At 42.0% G+C, this 20231-nt stretch overlaps 1 protein-coding gene across 3 annotated transcripts in view; it reads right to left on the bottom strand.

Annotated features, from left to right (window-relative positions):
- Nucleotides 1-20231, bottom strand: part of LOC106563243 (myosin-IIIb) — a 49288-nt gene that overhangs the window by 8951 nt on the left and 20106 nt on the right. For all 3 annotated transcript variants that reach the window (XR_014379449.1, XR_014379448.1, XM_082958185.1), the window contains exons 5-18: nucleotides 12352-12454; nucleotides 11991-12147; nucleotides 11136-11238; nucleotides 10797-10922; nucleotides 8817-8925; nucleotides 6623-6739; nucleotides 6400-6500; nucleotides 4228-4314; nucleotides 3371-3436; nucleotides 3045-3158; nucleotides 2765-2876; nucleotides 2296-2339; nucleotides 2039-2104; nucleotides 1717-1836 (exon numbers count right to left, since the gene is read on the bottom strand). Coding sequence is in view for 1 of the 3 variants with exons in the window: in XM_082958185.1 (XP_082814311.1) it covers nucleotides 1717-1836; nucleotides 2039-2104; nucleotides 2296-2339; nucleotides 2765-2876; nucleotides 3045-3158; nucleotides 3371-3436; nucleotides 4228-4314; nucleotides 6400-6500; nucleotides 6623-6739; nucleotides 8817-8925; nucleotides 10797-10922; nucleotides 11136-11238; nucleotides 11991-12147; nucleotides 12352-12454 (1425 nt within the window). In the remaining 2 variants the exon portion in view is untranslated. The remainder of the gene's footprint in view (nucleotides 1-1716; nucleotides 1837-2038; nucleotides 2105-2295; nucleotides 2340-2764; nucleotides 2877-3044; nucleotides 3159-3370; nucleotides 3437-4227; nucleotides 4315-6399; nucleotides 6501-6622; nucleotides 6740-8816; nucleotides 8926-10796; nucleotides 10923-11135; nucleotides 11239-11990; nucleotides 12148-12351; nucleotides 12455-20231) is intronic.

Here is a 20231-nt window from a genome sequence, read left to right as displayed (position 1 = left end):
AAAGGGCAAACAACACACATAACGAAACCATGAAGGCGCATGAATTGTCAGGAGACTACTGAGCACATTCTGGAGAAAGTATTTTGAATGTTTTTAGTTAGACAGTAGTAATTATAGAATTTTGGCAAAACATCAATATACTTTAGGAGAAGCCATTATCCTAACAGTGCACTGTGCACTTGCCAACTTTCCTTTCACAAGAGTCTGAAACCAGAGATCTGTATATAACGACGAGATGCTCATGTCTCCTCCCTAACAATGGGAGACGTCGTCCCAAAGGTGGGAAGGCAGGCGACAAGCTTTAGGTCTGCATATTATGCCCATAAAAACACATAGGGCATATTCTGGACTGATTTTGGTGAGAGCGAGCCCTCTTGCTTCGCCTCTTCCCGTCTGCTCAAACTCTCTCACCTGAGAAAGCATCTTAGTGAGCGAAACAGCACCCCTCTGTCTTACTATATGTAGCCCATGTATATGATGCTGTCTGGCCAGAAATAGTATGACATGCCATACTCTTGGTCCAGACAGAATCAGATAAATGGTCTACACATACTGAGACAGAGGGGCACGGTTTTGCTCACTCGGATGCTTTATCTGAGATTGATGAGTCTTTCTGTCGGCGTGCGTCTCAGTCAAATAAAGATCAATATTTCAATATGTTTTTTGGACAGGCAAGGAGGTACGGTAGAACAGGCCCCCTATGGCCCTGACCTAGACCCTGTTACTGCTTAGTCAACCCCTGATTGCCATACTGGGGACTGGGTCATGTTCATTAGGACACACCGGAGCAAAACGCTTTGCTACGGAAAAGGAAAACAAGCGTTTCTTATTGGTCAAGTTCAGATAGGTTTGGTCCGATTTCTTCCATTTTGTGCCTATTGAACACAACCCTGACTCTGAAGTTCACTCAGTCTACACTCTTAGGATCAATACTGTGTTACAGATATAACTTTTAGCACTGACAATTATGCTCCGTTCACATAGCTTTTGTAATGCACCTTTGCTTTGCTTTTGAAAGCATTAAGATTATTCTGAAAAAAAAAGAGTTAAACGTTGAGGGCACAAAAGTACTGGTGTTGTATCAGTAGGCTTGTGCACCCTGCCCAGGAAATAATCTACAGTAGCTAGGGGAAATACTAAAGCATTGGATGATTTTTATTCATTTATTTAACCATTATTTTACCAGGTAAGTTGACTGAGAACACATTCTCATTTACAGCAACGACTTGGGGAATAGTTTCAGGGGATAGGAGGGGGATGAATGAGCCAATTGTAAGCTGGGGATGATTAGGTGGCTGTGATGGTATGAGGGCCAGATTGGGAATTTAGCCAGGACACCAGGGTTAACACCCATACTCTTACGATAAGTGCCATGGGATCTTTAATGACCTCAGAGAGTCAGGACACCCGTTTAACGTCCCATCCGAAAGACGGCACCCTACACAGGGCAATGTCCCCAATCACAGCCATGGGGCATTGGGATATTTTTTAGACCAGAGGGAAGAGTGCCTCCTACTGGCCCTCCAACACCACTTCCAGCAGCATCTGGTCTCCCATCCAGGGACTGACCAGGACCAACCCTGCTTAGCTTCAGAAGCAAGCCAGCAGTGGGATGCAGGGTGGTATGCTGCTGGCTAATGACACCTGGTTAATCTTCAATGTAAGGTAGATATAAACAGTACAGTACCTGAAAGGACACGATATATAGGTTCTCACCTGGTCCATGACCCTTTTGTTGTCCACCTGGTCAGGAAGCTTGTTGCCGTTAGGTTTGATGCAGCGAACAAAGTGAGGACTGGCCACAAACATCTTCTCCATCAGCACAGCCAGAGAGTGCTGCAGGGAAGACACATACATATAGAGGAGATTACTAACTTATCTGTGCATCTTTATTTTACAGCAGTCCAGTCTATGGGTAGGCATATTTAGGATTTCCAGTTCCGTTCATACTTAGTGCTCAGACATTATGAAACCAAATGCTCAGAAGTAAGAGGTTTATAAAGCCAGATGTGCTATATAGAGTCAACTTCCATCTTACCTTAAACTGGGCCCCCACCGACTGTTTCCTAGTTGAGTTAAAGTTGTCATCTGCCTTTTGCATGACCTAAAGGAAAAAATATTAACATCCTTTAAACCCCCAAAAATCCACTTTCTGCCTCTGACTTGTACTGTAAGAAAGGTCAGAATATGGCCTTGCTGTTAGTTACCAATAATCTGTTATTCTACAGAAACTGTCATATTCTGCTGTGCTTCATTAAAAAGAAATTCACTGGACTTGTGATCTATAATGCCTACCTTTGCTTTGCGTGGCATCAAGGTCCCTGTCCTGGAGATTGTGGCTGAAAATACATAAAATATAAATCGTATGAATATTAGATATGAGATGCCAGAGACTGTGATCAATGTTTTAAACTAGAACAACACTCAAACTAACCATAGGCTGTACATGTTATGGTGGTGTGTTCAGATAAGAGTAAGCATGTATTATTTAGAAATGCGTACTACATCATTTTCTAAAGAGGTGGTCAGGGGGTGTATTTGTCCACAAACCCTCATTGGGAACCAGCTCACGTCATTGTGTATCAGCTCTGATTCATGTTAAGCATGTGTACACAACTGATTTAATAGCTACAGTTCAACAAATCACTGTGCAAAAAGACAAATAATCAGAGATTGCATCAGAAATAAAAACCTAAAGGACTGGTTCATTTCTGGCTAAGCGAAGAGCTGTAGAACACAGAAACATTCAGATGGCCTCACGTACCGGCGAAGAGGACACTGAGTAGAGGGGTGACACTGTTGATGAAGAGGTCTCTGATGCTGGCTGGGATGGTATCTCTGTTCATCTCTAGGAAGCCTCCTCCATTATACTGGACCTGGACACAGGAAGTACAGAACACTTACACTTTATTTGAAGTCCATATCTACAATGCTTCATAAACACACTCATAATGAGTTATGCAGTCATAATGTAGTATAAGTGTAGTTATAAACAATAGCTTATAAATGGCCTATATCAATACTCATAGGGTATGTAACCTCACCTTCCCAGCATAGTGAACCACAGTGAAGAGGGGGCTGCGACTCCGGACCACCTCATAGTGTGGACTGCTTTTAAATTTACTGTTCAACTTGTCCACAAAGTCTCTGTCTGACGCCTGAGGGGACAAATAGGGAAAAGAGATTAGAATTAATACACATAAATTAATATCAGGGTTGGGGTCAATGTCATTTCAATTCAGGAAGTACAATGAAATTCTGTAATTTCTGTAATTTGGTGTACATTCTGAATTGAGTGGAATTGAAATAGAATTGAGCCCATCCCTGATTAATACAGAGATGTATGGGTGTATGGAGACCACTACAGTACCTGAGGAAAGGCACTCTGCTCATCCAGGAGAGAAAGTATCCCAATAGGTTTAGTAAGGATCAGGTCCTGTGGGAGAGACACACATTAGTTGTATATGAGACAAGGAAAAACACCTAAACTAACACATTATTCTATTGTGAAAATGTATATTTGGGTTAATCTAGCCAATTGTTAACTGGGTAAAACAAACATGGTACACAACTTCATACGACTTTAAAACAGAAAATTCTCACAGTACAAGGAGAATATTTTGTTATCCTGAAGATTGGTTAACAAGGTTTCCAGGTTTTTATTGACTAGGGCCCCTACACTGTAAAATGCTCTTGACGTTTTATAGTGCTCAGTAGCCATTAGGACAGAGTAGGTACAAAGCAAATTACCTGTGGACCCAGGTTGTGCATTACTCGCCCTAGCTCCAATAATTACTTGAGTTACAATTCTTCCCACAACTCCTAATGTGTCCATCTTATCCCATAACTTACAGACAGGCTCTACTCATTCCTTCAGCCATGGACAGGGACACTATTTTCTGCCAAATGAAACCAGTGGCTTCTATATAGACAAGAGGATGATGCCACAGGCTGAAAGCTGTAGTGCCTATTAAGATACTGGCATGTGACTGAACACTGCCCCGTCAGCATTTCCCCTTCTTGGGGTCTCCGTTCTTTTATATCTGCCAGACTCACAGTGGGTTTACACAACCTGTCAGTGTTATTACTGAGAGAGAGGGGGAGGTAAAGAGAGTGAAAGAGTGAAAAAAGTATGAGAGAGAGGGGAAGGGTGTAAAAGGGGATGAAAAAAAGGCTGAGAGAAAAAGAGTAAGTGATGAGGGGGAAAAAGAGGTTGTGTATTTTTACCAGGATAGGCTTGTTGTCTTTGAAGGAGATCGTCTCCCACTCGATGCCCTCCTCCTTGTATTCATTCTGCTCCATCAGAAAGATGTGCTGCAGGATGACAAATGCATACAAAGACGAATGACAGACTAAAAACTAAAGGACAGCAGGTATTTCCAGTTTCTTTCACAAGAGCTTTGGTCACAGGGGAACATCTGTCATTGGATCAATCTGCTTTGTCCAATCATTGCATGAGAAGTTGGCACATTCAATTGTGTGCGGCCTTCAGTCACAAAAACGCCAACAGAAACCCTATGCTGTTGTAATCTAGTGATCCGACAGTAGTAAATAATCATAAGCAGATTCCTACGGCATTTATACCAAATATATTCAGTGCCCACATGGACAGGCCCCAAAGGTAAACTGTGTAATGTTTACTAGCAGAGAGTAGTCCACAGCAGTGTGACTAGTAAAAGTAGACTGTCTTTAACTCCAGCATCCCATGCATACAGTACAGTGAGCTGCAAAAGTATTGGGACAGTGACACATGTTGTTTTGGCACTGTATTCCAGCACTTTGAAATAAAGATGATAAAAATGACTATGAGGTTAAAGTGCAGAATGTCAGCTTTAATTTGAGGGTATTTTCATCCATATCGGTTAAACGGTTTAGAAATTACAGCATTTTTTGTACATAGTCCCCCCATTTTAGGGGACCAAAGATATTGGTACAAATTCACTTATGTGTATCAAACGTTTAGTATTTGGTCCCATATTCCTAGCACACAATGACAACATCAATCTTGTGACTCTACAAACTTGTTGGATGCATTTGCTGTTTATTTTGGTTGTGTTTCAGATTATTTTGTGCCTGATAGAAATGAATGGTAAATAATGTAGTGTCATTTGAGACACTTATTGTAAATTTACATTTACGTCATTTAGCAGAATAGAATATGTTTCTAAACACTTCTACATTAAGGTGAATGCTACCATGATTACGGATAATCCTGAATTAATTGTGAATAATGATGAGTGATAAGGTTATAGATGCATAAATATCATACCCAAGACATGCTAACCTCTCACCATTACAATAACAGGGGAGGTTAGCATTTTATATCATACCCCCAAGACATGCTAACCTCTCACCATTACAGTAACAGGGGAGGTTAGCATTTTATATCATACCCCCAAGACATGCTAACCTCTCACCATTACAATAACAGGGGAGGTTAGCATTTTATATCATACCCCCAAGACATGCTAACCTCTCACCATTACAGTAACAGAGGTTAGTATTTTATATCATACCCCCAAGACATGCTACCCTCTCACCATTACAATAACAGGGGAGGTTAGCATTTTATATCATACCCCCAAGACATGCTAACCTCTCACCATTACAGTAACAGGGGAGGTTAGTATTTCATATCATACCCCCAAGACATGCTAACCTCTCACCATTACAATAACAGGGGAGGTTAGCATTTTATATCATACCCCCAAGACATGCTAACCTCTCACCATTACAGTAACAGAGGTTAGTATTTTATATCATACCCCCAAGACATGCTACCCTCTCACCATTACAATAACAGGGGAGGTTAGCATTTTATATCATACCCCCAAGACATGCTAACCTCTCACCATTACAATAACAGGGGAGGTTAGCATTTTTTGGGGGGGGTTTGATATTTATGGCCTCTAACTTTCTCACTCATCATTATTCACAATTCATTCAGGAATATCCATAAACATGGTAGCTGACAGTCTGCACATTAACCTAATAGTTATTGTATCATTTCAAATCCAAAGTGCTGGAGAAGAGCCAAAACAAGAAAAAAATGCACTGTTCCAATACTTTCGGAGCTCACTGTATGTACTGTAGGCCAGCTGACCTAAAATGACATGTTCTTCTGAAGCCTTCCACTAAAAAATAACATTTAAACCAGACACTCTAATAGGAATTTATAGCCATTTCAAAAAGCAGAACCAATTGTAGACCATGTTCGGATTCCTGTTCCTCTACTAATACCATCTAAAGGACAAGCTGACCACGTGTTTCTTTTAAGTGTTTGGGTCTTATGATAACAAACCCTACAGGCTGTCATTTTAGGGGACTTAAATAGAGAATCACATCTAAGGGACCCAAGATGACAGGGCTACTTCTTTGTGCACTGATATTTACACTTACGTGGTTAAAGAAGTACTGCAGCTGTTCATTGGCCAGGTTGATGCAGAGCTGCTCAAAACGGTTCACGGCAAAATTCTCAAACCCGAAAATGTCAAGGATACCTGTATTATATAACAAGAAAATAGAATGGTTAATCTGAGATTGACCATCTCTGCTTGAGAAGACGAAAATGTAAAAAGAGATGTGGGATTTTGTTAAATTTAAAGTTTCCCTTGAAACGGACCTATTTCATTCAGCTCAACATCAAAGTCAACGTTGGGAGCCAGCAGTTCGTTAACTTTACTGACAATCCAGCCGAATACTCTCCCATAAGCCACTTTGGCAATGGAGTCCCTGGCATCTGCAGATAAACACACAGCAACAACATATTAATGGAGTCAAGTGCTCTTGAAAACATGATTAATAGTATTTCTATTTTCAGCTTCAGTTTATTTTTTTTTCTTTCCCATTGATGCTAAAGCAGTCAGGCCTGGAGCGAAGCAAATGTAATCCGCTAACCAAACATAGTAAAGCCCCCTTTACTAGCTCAAATAGCCAACCAAACAGCCTGTTACCAACCCTTAGTAAACTTTTGGAAAAAACTATGCTTGACCAGATACAATGCTATTTTACTTTAAACAAATTGACAACAGACTTTCAGCATGCTTATAGGGAAGGACATTCAACAAGCACGGCATTAGACAAATGACTGATGATTGGCTGAGAGACATTTATGATAAAAAGATTGTGGGAGCTGTTTTGTTAGAGTTCAGTGCGGCTTTTGACATTATCAATCATAGTCTGCTGATGGAAAAACATATGTTATGGCTTTATACCCCCTGTTATATTGTGGATAAAGAGTTACCTGTCCAACAGAACACAGAGGGTGTTCTTTAATAGATTCCTCTCCAACATAATCCAGGTAGAATCAGGAATTCCCCAGGGCAGCTGCTAGGCCCCTTACTTTTTTCAATCTTCAATACTAATGACATGCCACTGGCGTTGAGTAAAGCCAGTGTATCTATGTATGCGGATGACTCAACACTATACATGTCAGCTACTACAGCGACTGAAATGACTGCAACACTTAAGAGCTGCAGTTAGTTTCAGAGTGGGTGGCAAGGAATAAGTTAGTCCTAAATATTTAAAAACTAAAAGCAATGTATTTGGGACAAATCATTCACTAAACCGCAACTAAATATTGTAATAAATAATGTGGAAATGGAGCAAGTTGAGGTGACTAAACTGCTTGGAGTAACCCTGGATTATAAACTGTCATGGTCAAAACATGGGAAAACACTTCGCCCCATCTTCTCCCCTAAGATGGGGAGAAGTCTGTCCACAATAAAGCGCTGCTCTGCCTTTTTAACAACAATATCAACAAGGCAGGTCCTACAGGCTCTTGACTGTTCAGTCGTGTGGTCAGGTGCCACAAAGAGGGACATCGGAAAATTACAACTAACTCAGAACAGGGCAGCACGACTGGCCCTTAAACGTACACGGAGAACTAACATTAATAATATGCATGTCCATTATTTTATTTTTTTCCTTTATTTAAATAAATCTCTAATGGCTCAAAGTGGAGTGAATGACATCATCATTAATTGTTTTTGTAAGAAGTGTTGACATGTTGAATGCACCGAGCTGTCTGTTTAAACTACTAACACACAGCTCAGACACCCATCCATACCCCACAAGACATGCCACCAAAAGGTCTCTTCACAGTCCAAGTCCAGAACAGACTATGGGAGGCGCACAGTACTACATAGAGCCATGACTACATGGAACTCTATTCCACATCAAGTAACTGATGCAAGCAGCAGAATGAGTTTTTTTTTTTTTTAAACAGATTATAAAACACACCATATGGAACAGCGGAGACTGTGAAGAGACACACACACATACGACACGCACTCTACACACACATGGATTTTGTATTGTAGATATGTGGTAGTAGAGTAGTGGCCTGAGGGAACACACTAAATGTGCTATGAAATGTAATGTCATGTAATATTTTAAAATTGTATATAACTGCCTAATGTAGCTGGACCCAAGGAAGAGTAGCTGCTGCTGGACCCGAGGAGGAAGCTGTGGTCAGTTTACCCTCCCTTAATCCTAACCATTATGGTGAAAACACAAAACTGTCCTATATCTTAGGGACATCATTGGCTGGCATTAGTAAGACACGGCACATTTACTGTATTAAACCGTATCCTGTAATGTTCTTTCATACTGTTCTAGCACTGTCAGGAATGTACACAAACCGTGTGCTCTCCAGTTTCATGGAAAGCCCACATGAATGACGAAACTGGGTTCTAGAGGCCCTACAACAACAGTTAGTATCCATGGTGGTTAATACTGACCCAGGCCCTCCTTTCTAATGGCTAAGGTGATGGTGGTAAGGGAAGCTGATCCTGGACCAGTGCTTTTCTCCTTACCCTCGGCCTGCTGCTGGTTGTGCAGCCTGCGGATGGCCTCTCCTCTCGTCACAGACAGAGTACAGGTCAGACTCCTCAGCAACTCCTCCTCCTGCACCCCAAACTGACCCTGAGAAGGCAAACACACAAATATTAAAAGGGATACTTCAGGATTTTGGCAATGATCCTTTATGGTCCGTCATCTACTTCCCCAGAATAATTTGTATGTCTCTGCATCCAGTATAAAAGAAGTTAGAGGTAGTTTCGCAAGCCAATGCTAACTAGCGTTAGCACAATGACTGGAGGTTTATGGTATCTACTAGCATGCTAACAGTTACCATAGACTTCGTCATTGCACTAGCAATTGCGTTAATGATCGTCAACAACTTCCATCACACTGCACACAGAGACAAATAGTATCCACGAGTTAATCTGATCATGGAAGTATCCCTTTAACACACAAAAACATAGGCCTACACAGAAAGTGTACAAAGTACACAAGCTTACAGACAATAGCTCCTATATAACCCAGCCCCAAGGCCCTTTTAGCCCAGACCATCCTCAGACAGCGATACTTCAATGAATCAATGTTAAAAAAGGGGAAACAGTCCTAATGCTATAGATTTGTACTATTAGCCCTCAAAAAGGTATATTTCACTCAAACTATACATTTGCTTCATATCTGGATACCCAGTAGTAATCAGTGGACAGTCCGGAACGAAATATTGTGTTTGTCTATATCAGCAACAGTTTAGCATTAGGATCACGAAGTGAGAAGCAATTACAGTGGTCGGACTCCTGTTGCTAGCGTGCCCTAATCACCCGTTGCTAGCAACCAAATCCCCTCAGTATCCAGATCTGTGAAGATGTTTTGCTCATAATGATGACGATGAAAACTGGGCAAAGACCAGCTGATCCTGCGTCAGGTGGAAGTTAACCTAGCATCGTGAGCAGTACCTCTCCATTAAACTCCAAATATAGACCCTCGTGACCCTGTGTCTTATCTAAGCTGGCCAGATGTTGCCTCAGCCCACTGCCTGCCTGGGAGGGCTGCTAATCAAGAGGGACAGCGGAGCAGGGGGGCAATCATTCACCTGTTTAAATAGAAGGCACGCACACACACACACTATCACCTGTTTAAATAGCATGTGGATCTATGCATACACAGACACAAAACGTTTAAACATCATGGACACAAACTAGTTGAAAAGCACACACAGAAAGTGTCAAAACTGTCTCCATGAGCCAGCAGCTGCCCATGTTAGAAAGGTTAGAGGTCATTTTGTAAAGTACTGTAGTGATTGCCTCAAAAATCCCCTTGTTTGTTTTTACCATGTATGCTCAGGACTGATAACAGTTTATTCCCCTTGCTTAGTCGTTGGACCCCTTCCTTCTGCTGTATAAACCACTATCAGATGGACTCTTCTACTGTAAACTGTTGATTGGAACGGTTCTTGTAGTTTATATTTTGCTATGTCAATACCACTGATGAACATTTATGGAGGAAAAGGAAAAAAATGCCTACTGCCATCTTAGAAAACACCAACAGGTCAAATAGTAAATTGCATATGTTAACAGAAGCTGCAACTAAACGAGGCCAAATGGAATTAAATGTTTATTTTATTTAACTAGGAAAGTCAGTTAAGAACAAATTCTCATTTACAATGACGGCCTTCCCCGGTCAAACCCTAACAACGCTGGGCTAATTGTGCGCCGCCCTATGGGACTCCCAATCCTGGCCGGTTGTGATACAGCCAGGAATCGAACCAGGGTCTGTAGTGACACCTCTAGCACTGAGATGCAGTGCCTTAGACCGCTGGCCCACTCGAGAACCCAAAATGTACTCTGTAGCCACCAATTTTTATTAGCTTATTCATGAATCTATTGGTTTGGCAGTACCATCCTCTTACGTTTGTAATAATTGATACTGCCAGACTAGCCATTTCCTTGAGAGCAAAAGAAAGAATGGCAGAGAAGGAGTGGAGGAGGATGTAGACTCACGGCTGTGGCTTTGAGCCAGCCCATGGACTTGCCAGTGACCCTGAGCACGTCGGTCTCTGTGGGCTCAAACATGATGTTTCCCAAAGACAGGATCCCTGCCAGGATAGTCATCATGTCTACCTTCTCCTGATGACACAACATATACAATCAGTCCATCTGTCAGTCAAAACATCAGTCAATCAATTGGTCATTTATCAACTCGTTAATAACATCTAACAATTTGTTTATCAGTCAATCAACCAATTAGTCCAACAAAGTACAATCAGATTCAGATGTTCTCCTCATGGCTGACAAACTGCAAACAGATGGATGAGAAAGAGTTTCAGTGAGAGGTCTTACCTGTTCCTGAAATCCCACCATGTCCATTGCGTTACACACTTCACTGTACTTCTCCCCCCATTTCCTGACTATGTCCTCAGAGCCGTACCGCCCATTCAGATACCTGACAGACACAGCAACACATTTATACAGATCTGATGAGTGAGCACAGAACACACACATAGGCTACATATGTAGGAGGCACAATGGTCAACGGATTATGCATATCTGATTGACAAACACTTTGAGGCTTCTACATTGCTGCACTGCATCATAGGGCACTACAACATAGCAGGGCAGCCACTATCGCAGGGCACAACAACTCACTGCATCATAGGGCACTACAACATAGCAGGGCAGCCACTATCGCAGGGCACAACAACTCACTGCATCATAGGGCACTACAACATAGCAGGGCAGCCACTATCGCAGGGCACAACAACTCACTGCATCATAGGGCACTACAACATAGCAGGGCAGCCACTATCGTAGGGCACAACAATTGACTGCATCATAGGGCACTACAAACACCACATTGTTTAAATAACTAGCATTTCACTCCAGGCCTAGGCCTGTTCAACTGTCAAGAAGAAGTGAAATACAAGTAGCATACACATACTGAACAACACTGAGAACTATGTGGTCGCTATTTGTATAAGCCATAACAACCAAAAAAGGAAGGAAGGAACATTAAGACTAGATATCAGAGTTCCAAAACCTTGGTTTATGTCAGGAAAATAAAAAAATACGTTAAATTATTGAGGTGTGTGACCTATGACAATTTGTGGAAATGTCTAACTTCCCAGACCACACCCACAGAGTCATCGCTACCTGCGGAGGAAACATTGCAGAATGATAACATCACAGTGGACCCACCTGTACTGCGTGGGGTCCAGGAGTCCATACATGTCTTTGTCGTCCGGGGAGATGCCCGCCAGCATGCAGTAGAAGATATGGAAGTTTCTCTCGCCCTCATCCTGGTGGACCACACGAGACTTCTCCAGGAGGTACTCGTTGATCTTAGCTCCTTTTACTGTTAAGAGCACAGCGCCACACACGAGGACACACACAGGATCAAGTCATGCTACATGTCTGTCATATCAATGCAATCATCACATACATTTAGTGTATAAATAAACAAATTTGAACATAAGTACACACAATAGATGAATACACTGTCTCACACACACACACACACACACACACACACACACCACCCCCCCCTCCCCCCACCCACCTGAGGAGTTGTGGAAGCGCAGCTGAATGTACTTCCCGAAGCGACTGCTGTTGTCATTCATCACAGTCTGGGCATTGCCAAAGGCCTCCAGCAGAGGATTCACCTAGAAATACCATACAGCAAAAGATCAGTACAGCACCAGAACTTACATCATGGTGACCCTAAATGGGGCCAGGAGTTTAACATTTCCAAGCCCTAATCACAAGACATCGATAGATTTGCAACTTTCCATGAGGCATACAGCATTAGTGTAGTTCACTAGCCTTGTGCCTGACCACACTATATTAGAGGGGAACGGTATACTAGAGTGTGACAGTTTATTCAAAGACAACCACCACCCGGGCCACTGCCCTTTCACACCGCTGCCATCCAGAAGACGAGGTCAGTACAGATGCATCAAAGCTGGGACCGAGAGACTGAAAAACAGCTTCTATCTCAAGGCCATTAGACTGCTAAACAGCAATCACTAACTCAGAGAGGCTGCTGCCTACATTGAGACCCAATCACTGGCCACTTTAATAAATGGATCACTAGTCACTTTAAACAAATGCCACTTTAATAATATGTTTACATATCTTACAAGTACAACAAGTGTAGACCTTACCGTGAAGTAAGCATTTCACGGTAAGGTCTACGCTTGTTGAATTCGGCACATGTGACAAATAAAGTTTGATTTGATGTATATACTGTATTTTATAACATCATTTGCACCTTGCCTATGCCGCTCGGCCATCGCTCATCCATATAAACTCAGCAAAAAAAGTAAACGTCCCTTTTTTAATGACCCTGTCTTTCAAAGATAATTTGAAAAAAATCCAAATAACTTCACAGATCCTCATTGTAAAGGGTTTAAACACGGTTTTCCCATGCTTGTTCAATGACCAATAAACAAGTAATGAACATGCACCTAACTAACATCTCACAGCAAGAACTGGCAAATCTGGTGCAGTCCATGAGGAGGAGATGCACTGCAGTACTTAATGCAGCTGGTGGCCACACCAGATATTGACTGTTACTTTTGATTTTGACCCCCCTTTGTTCAGGGACACATTATTCCATTTCTGTTAGTCACATGTCTGTGGAACTTGTTCAGTTTATGTCTCAGTTGTTGAATCTTATGTAAACACAAATATTTACACATGTTAAGTTTGCTGAAGATAAACGCAGTTGACAGTTAGAGGACATTTCTTTGTTGCTGAGTTTACTTACATGCACAGTTGTGGCCAAAAGATTTGAGAATGACAAATATTAATTTCCACAAAGTTTGCTGCTTCATTGTATTCAGATATTTTTGTCAGATGTTACTATGGGATACTGAAGTAGAACTACAATAATTATTTAAGTGTCAAAGACTTATTGACAATTACATGAAGTTGATGAAGAGAGTCAATATTTGCAGTGTTAACCCTTCTTTTTCAAGACCTCTGCAATCCGCCCTGGCATCCTGTCAATTAACTTCTGGACCATATCCTGACTGATGGCAGCCGATTCTTGCATAATCAATGCTTGGAGTTGGTCAGAATTTGTGGGCCCACTCCCTTGGCTGAGAAGCAACCTGGCATGACACAGGACTGATGGTAGCACTCACCTTGTCTTCACCGGACAAGCTTTTTTCTGGATGCCCCAAAAAAAATCGGAAAGGGGATTCATCAGAGAAAATGACTTTACCCCAGTCCTCAGCAGTCCAATCCCTGTACCCTTTGCAGAATCAGTTACACCTGCCTGCTGCCATTCCTGAGCAAGCTCTGTACTGGTGGTGCCCCGATCCCGCAGCTGAAATCAACTTTAGGAGACGGTCCTGGCGCTTTCTGGACTTTCTTGGGCGCCCTGAAGCCTTCCTAAGAACAATTGAACCGCTCTCCTTGAAGTTCTTGATGATCCGATAAATGGTTGATATAGGCGCAATCTTACTGGCAGCAACATCCTTGCCTGTGAAGCCCTTTTTGTGCAAAGCAATGATGACGGCACGCGTTTCCTTGCAGTTAACCATGAATGACAGAGGAAGAACAATGATTCCAAGCACCACCCTCCTTTTGAAGCTTCCAGTCTGTTATTCGAACTCAAAATCAGCAGTGAATCCCTTGTCCTCGTCAACACTCACACCTGTGTTAACAAGAGAATCACTGACATGTCAGCTGGTCCTTTTGCAGCAGGCCTGAAATGCAGTGGAAATGTTTTTTGGGGATACAGTTCATTTGCATGGCAAAGAGGGACTTTGCAATTAATTGCATTTCATCTGATCACTCTCCATAACATTCTGGAGTATATGCAAATTGCCATCATACAAATTCACGCAGCAGACTTTGTGAAAATTTATGTGTGTCATTGTCAAAACTTTTGGCCACGACTGTACAGTTGAAGTCGGAAGTTTACATACACCTTAGCCAAATACATTTAAACTCAGTTTTTCACAATTCCTGACATTTAATCCTAGTAAAAATTCACTGTCCAAGGGTGAGTCAGGATCACCACTTCATTTTAAGAATGTGAAATGTCAGAATAATAGCGAGAATAACTTATTTCTGCTTTTATTTCTTTCATCACATTCCCAGTGGGTCTGAAGTTTACATACACTCAATTAGTATTTGGTAGCATTGCCTTTAAATTGTTTTACTTGGGTCAAACATTTCGGGTAGCCTTCCACAAGCTTCCCACAATAAGTTGGGTGAATTTTGGCCCATTCCTCCTAACAGAGCTGGTGTAACTGAGTCAGGTTTGTATGCCTCCTTGCTCACACACTTTTTCAGGTCTGCCCACAAATTCTCTATAGGTTTGAGGTCAGGGCTTTGTGATGGCCACTCAAATACCTTGACTTTGTCGTCCTTAAGCCATTTTGCCACAACTTTGGAAGTATGCTTGGGGTCATTGTCCATTTTGAAGACCCATTTGCGACCAAGCTTTAACTTCCTGACAGATGTCTTGAGATGTTGCTTCAATATATCCAGATAATTTTCTTTTCCTCATGATGCCATCTATTTTGTGAAGTGCACCAGTCCCACAACATGATGCTGCCACCCCCGTGCTTTACAGTTGGGATGGTGTTCTTCGGCTTGCAAGCCTCCCCCTTCTCCCTCCAAACATAACGATGGTCATTATGGTCAAACAGTTCTATTTTTGTTTCATCAGACCAGAGGACATTTCTCCAAAATGTACGATCTTTCTCCCCATGTGCAGTTGCAAACCGTACTCTGACTTTTTTATGGCGGTTTTGGAGCAGTGGCTTCTTCCTTGCTGAGCGGCCTTTCAGGTTATGTCGATATAGGACTCGTTATACTGTGGATATAGATATTTTTGTACCTGTTTCCTCCAGCATCTTCACATGGTCCTATGCTGTTGTTCTGGGATTGATTTGCACTTTTTTCTCTAGGAGAAAGAACGCGTCTCCTTCCTGATTGGTATGACGGCTGTGTGGTCCCATGGTGTTTATACTTGCGTACTATTGTTTGTACAGATGAACGTGGTACCTTCAGGCGTTTGGAAATTGCTCCCAAGGATGAACCAGACTTGTGGAGGTCTACAATTTTATTTCTGAGGTCTTGGCTGATTTCTTTTAATTTTCCTGTGATGTCAAGTAAAGAGGCACTGAGTTTGAAAGTAGGCTTTGAAATACATCCACAAGCACACCTCCAATTGACTCAAATGATGTCAATTAGCCTATCAGAAGCTTCTAAAGCCATGACATTTTCTGGAATTTTCCAAGCTGTTTAAAGGCACAGTCAACTTAGTGTATGTAAACTTCTGACCCACTGACAGTGAATTATAAGTGAAATAATCTGTCTGTAAACAATTGTTGGAAAAATTACTTGTGTCATGCACAAAGTTGATGTCCTAACCGACTTGCCAAAACGATAGTTTGTTAACAAGAAATTTGTGGAGTGGTTGAAAAACGAGTTTTAATGACTCCATCCTAAGTGTAAACATCCGACTTCAACTGTACATATGTAACCGATGTGAAAGGGCTAGCTAGTTAGCGGTGTTGCGCGCTAATAGCGTTTCAATCGGTGACGTCACTCGCTCTGAGACCTTGAAGTAGTTGTTCCCCTTGCTCTGCAAGGGCCGCGGCTTTTGTGGAGCGATGGGTAACGATGCTTCGTGGGAGGCGGTTGTTGATGTGTGCAGAGGGTCCCTGGTTCGAGCCCAGGCAGGGGCGAGGAGAGGGACGGAAGCTATACTGTTACATATATTCTCATTCACCTCTCTAGATTTGAGTGTATTAGGTAGTTGTTGGGAAATTGTTAGATTACTTGTTAGATTTTACTGCACTGTCAGAACTAGAAGCACAAGCATCACTACACTCGCATTAACATCTGCTAACCATGTGTATGTGACCAATAAAACGTGATTTGATCATAGCCTCGCATGCCAGCTGCCCTAAGCATCAAAACACACTAAGGGTTGTATCATCTGATAAACAAGGGAAGAATGATAGCATTGTTCTCTGGATGCAATACAATACAGAATTCATGACCAGCGAAACCTTTCACTTGTTTCCTGCCTAGTAAAGACCATGACAGTTAAGGATGTGGTACTTTGAAACCAAGATATCACAATAGCAGAGCAGCAAGGTCAAGAGTTTCTCAGGGGAAATTAATACCAAAGTCAAAATGTCATTGGATTAATTTGTAAATTAATGATATATAGACACCTCAGGAGAATAAAGAAAGTGAAAGTTGGACTAGGAAGACAATGCAGTTATTCAGGGTAAACGGATGGCACATTGTAGCTGTAAAACACTTTGTAACATCTCCTTCAACTCGATATAACTAGATTACAAGTCATGTCAGTGTGTTGAACTCTAGCAGGCCATCAAAAATGTGGTGCTGATGACTTATAAACCTGTGTGCAAAAGTTAACAAATGAACATTAGCACACATATAAAAGAATGCAGCAAGAGCAATATACAGTGAGGGAAAAAAGTATTTGATCCCCTGCTGATTTTGTACATTTGCCCACTGACAAAGAAATGATCAGTCTATAATTTTAATGGTAGGTTTATTTGAACAGTGAGAGACAGAATAACAACAACAAAAATCCAGAAAAACGCATGTCAAAAATGTTATAAAATGATTTGCATTTTAATGAGGGAAATAAGCATTTGACCCCTCTGCAAAACATGACTTAGCACTTGGTGGCAAAACCCTTTTTGGCAATCACAGAGGTCAGACGTTTCTTGTAGTTGGCCACCAGGTTTGCACACATCTCAGGAGGGATTTCGTCCCACTCCTCTTTGCAGATCTTCTCCAAGTCATTAATGTTTCGAGGCTGACGTTTGGCAACTTGAACCTTCAGCTCCCTCCACAGATTTTCTATGGGATTAAGGTCTGGAGACTGGCTAGGCCACTCCAGGAACGTAATGTGCTTCTTCTTGAGCCACTCCTTTGTTGCCTTGGCTGTGTGTTTTGGGTCATTGTCATGCTGGAATACCCATTCAAGACACATTTTCAATGCCCTGGCTGAGGGAAGGAGGTTCTCACCCAAGAATTGACGGTACATGGCCCCATCCATCGTTCCTTTGATGCGGTGAAGTTGTCCTGTCCCCTTAGCAGAAAGACACCCCCAAAGCATAATGTTTCCACCTCCATGTTTGACGGTGGGGATGGTGTTCTTGGGGGTCATAGGCAGCATTCCTCCTCCTCCAAACACGGCGAGTTGAGTTGATGCCAAAGAGCTCCATTTTGGTCTCATCTGACCACAACACTTTTACACAGTTGTCCTCTGAATCATTCAGATGTTCATTGGCAAACTTCAGACGGGCATGTATATGTGCTTTCTTGAGCAGGGGGACCTTGCGGGCGCTGCAGGATTTCAGTCCTTCACGGCGTAGTGTGTTACCAATTGTTTTCTTGGTTATTATAGTCCCAGCTGCCTTGAGATCATTGACAAGATCCTCCCGTGTAGTTCTGGGCTGATTCTTCACCATTCCCATGATCATTGCAACTCCACGAGGTGAGATCTTGCATGGAGCCCCAGGCCAAGGGAGATTGACAGTTATTTTGTGTTTCTTCCATTTGCAAATAATCGCACCAACTGTTGTCACCTTCTCACCAAGCTGCTTGGCGATGGTCTTGTAGCCCATTCCAGCCTTGTGTAGGTCTACAATCTTGTCCCCGACATCCTTGGAGAGCTCTTTGGTCTTGGCCATGGTGGAGAGTTTGGAATCTGATTGATTGATTGCTTCTGTGGACAGGTGTCTTTTATACAGGTAACAAACTGAGATTAGGAGCAGTCCCTTTAAGAGTGTGCTCCTAATCTCAGCTCGTTACCTGTATAAAAAGACACCTGGGAGCCAGAAATCTTTCTGATTGAGAGGGGGTCAAATACTTATTTCCCTCATTAAAATGCTAATGAATTTATAAAAATGTTTACATGCGTTTTTCTTGATTTTTTTGTTGTTATTCTGCCTCTCACTGTTCAAATAAACCTACCATAAGAATTATAGACTGATCATTTCTTTGTCAGTGGGCAAATGTACAAAATCAGCAAGGGATCAAATACTTTTCCCCCATCACTGTACTTGTTTTTAAACAATAATGCAAAACACATGATTGTAATGAAACCAATGTCCTGGCTGTGACCACAATGAGGGGATTGCATGCCGAGGTAGGAATAAATGACACAGGATTTCCTGTCAGCCTTTCAACATATTTCACTCTTAACCTCTTCTAAGTTCTCACTTCCTCCATCCCGTCAATTACCAGGCCAACTGTTGACGACTGTCAGAGAGGGTAGAAGCTGTACCATATTAGGAATAGTCAAGTGAGATCGTCAATACAATGTACTTGTTCCAGGGAGCACTTTAAGTACAATGAATGAAACATAATTGTATGGTGTGAACAGTGATTTATGAAAAGAGTTTGCATTATGAATGTTTACTTGGACTCAGTGAACCTAAGATTGTCTCAAACTCATCAGAAGACCGCAGCAGAACAGCAGGGGGAAATGGAAGATGTGAAACTCTGGAAAATATGTTTTATTGACTGCTGGAACTCTGTACTCCCCCTTTGGCTCTCCCAATTATCCCTGCTCTGCAGACACACAAACAAATGCACACGATTACGTGGCATAGAAAACATAGTGACTTTGAACATGTGGCTACAGTAGATCTGGAAACCCAGATTTCCATTCTTACTCTGTTTTTTAGTAGTGGTCAGTTGAACTGCATTTTCCACTGTTCCAAAAAGGTCTAGAATACTTAATCATCACCCTGAGTGAAGAGAACATGCAGCTGTAACACTTTTGTGTTAGAGAATAACCAGCGAATGTACAGTACATTACAGAATACTGACCTAATCCATATCTACTCCAACCACATCCACCCCGAAATAACATCAGTGTAATATAACATGTTGTCAAATACAGCCCTCTCTGAACCCTAGCTCACAGCCAAGGAGCCAGCCAATCACTCCCACCAAGTCCCAGTGATGCAATTCCCCAGAAAGTCTGGAGGAATTTCCCCACACTTCCTAGTTTTCCTCGAGGCCCTCAGTCTCATCCCGTATCGCACAGAGAACTTCTCGTACCATGAGACAGGCGTGAGAAAACAGGGGCTGGAGAGAGACATCGGTCAAGTCTGTGTGTTTACCATAGTAATCATCACAGTGGGGGAGCCAAGAGGAAGTAAAAAGGGGAAGAAAAGTAAAACATCCATGGTGTTATGATATTCAGTTTGGGATTCCAAAATGGTAGGAAGGAAGTGTCTCTTGGGTTGTGGCAGAAATCCAAAAACGTGGTTGTGTGTATTTGGTGGATCACAAGAAAATTCTAAAGCTTTTAATTCGGTCACAATGAGAACAAGTTTGGTAACCAATGCAACACAGTGGACCGTACTGTAGTACACTAAGAAAAAGCACAGCATTATACCACCATCTTATTTCAAAAGA

This window comes from Salmo salar, chromosome 11 (assembly GCF_965601325.2).
Source record: "Salmo salar chromosome 11, fSalSal1, whole genome shotgun sequence".
In the NCBI taxonomy this organism is placed as follows: Eukaryota; Metazoa; Chordata; class Actinopteri; order Salmoniformes; family Salmonidae; genus Salmo; species Salmo salar.
Note: the sequence above shows the minus strand (reverse complement) of the source record. Positions and strands in the feature narration are given on the sequence as shown.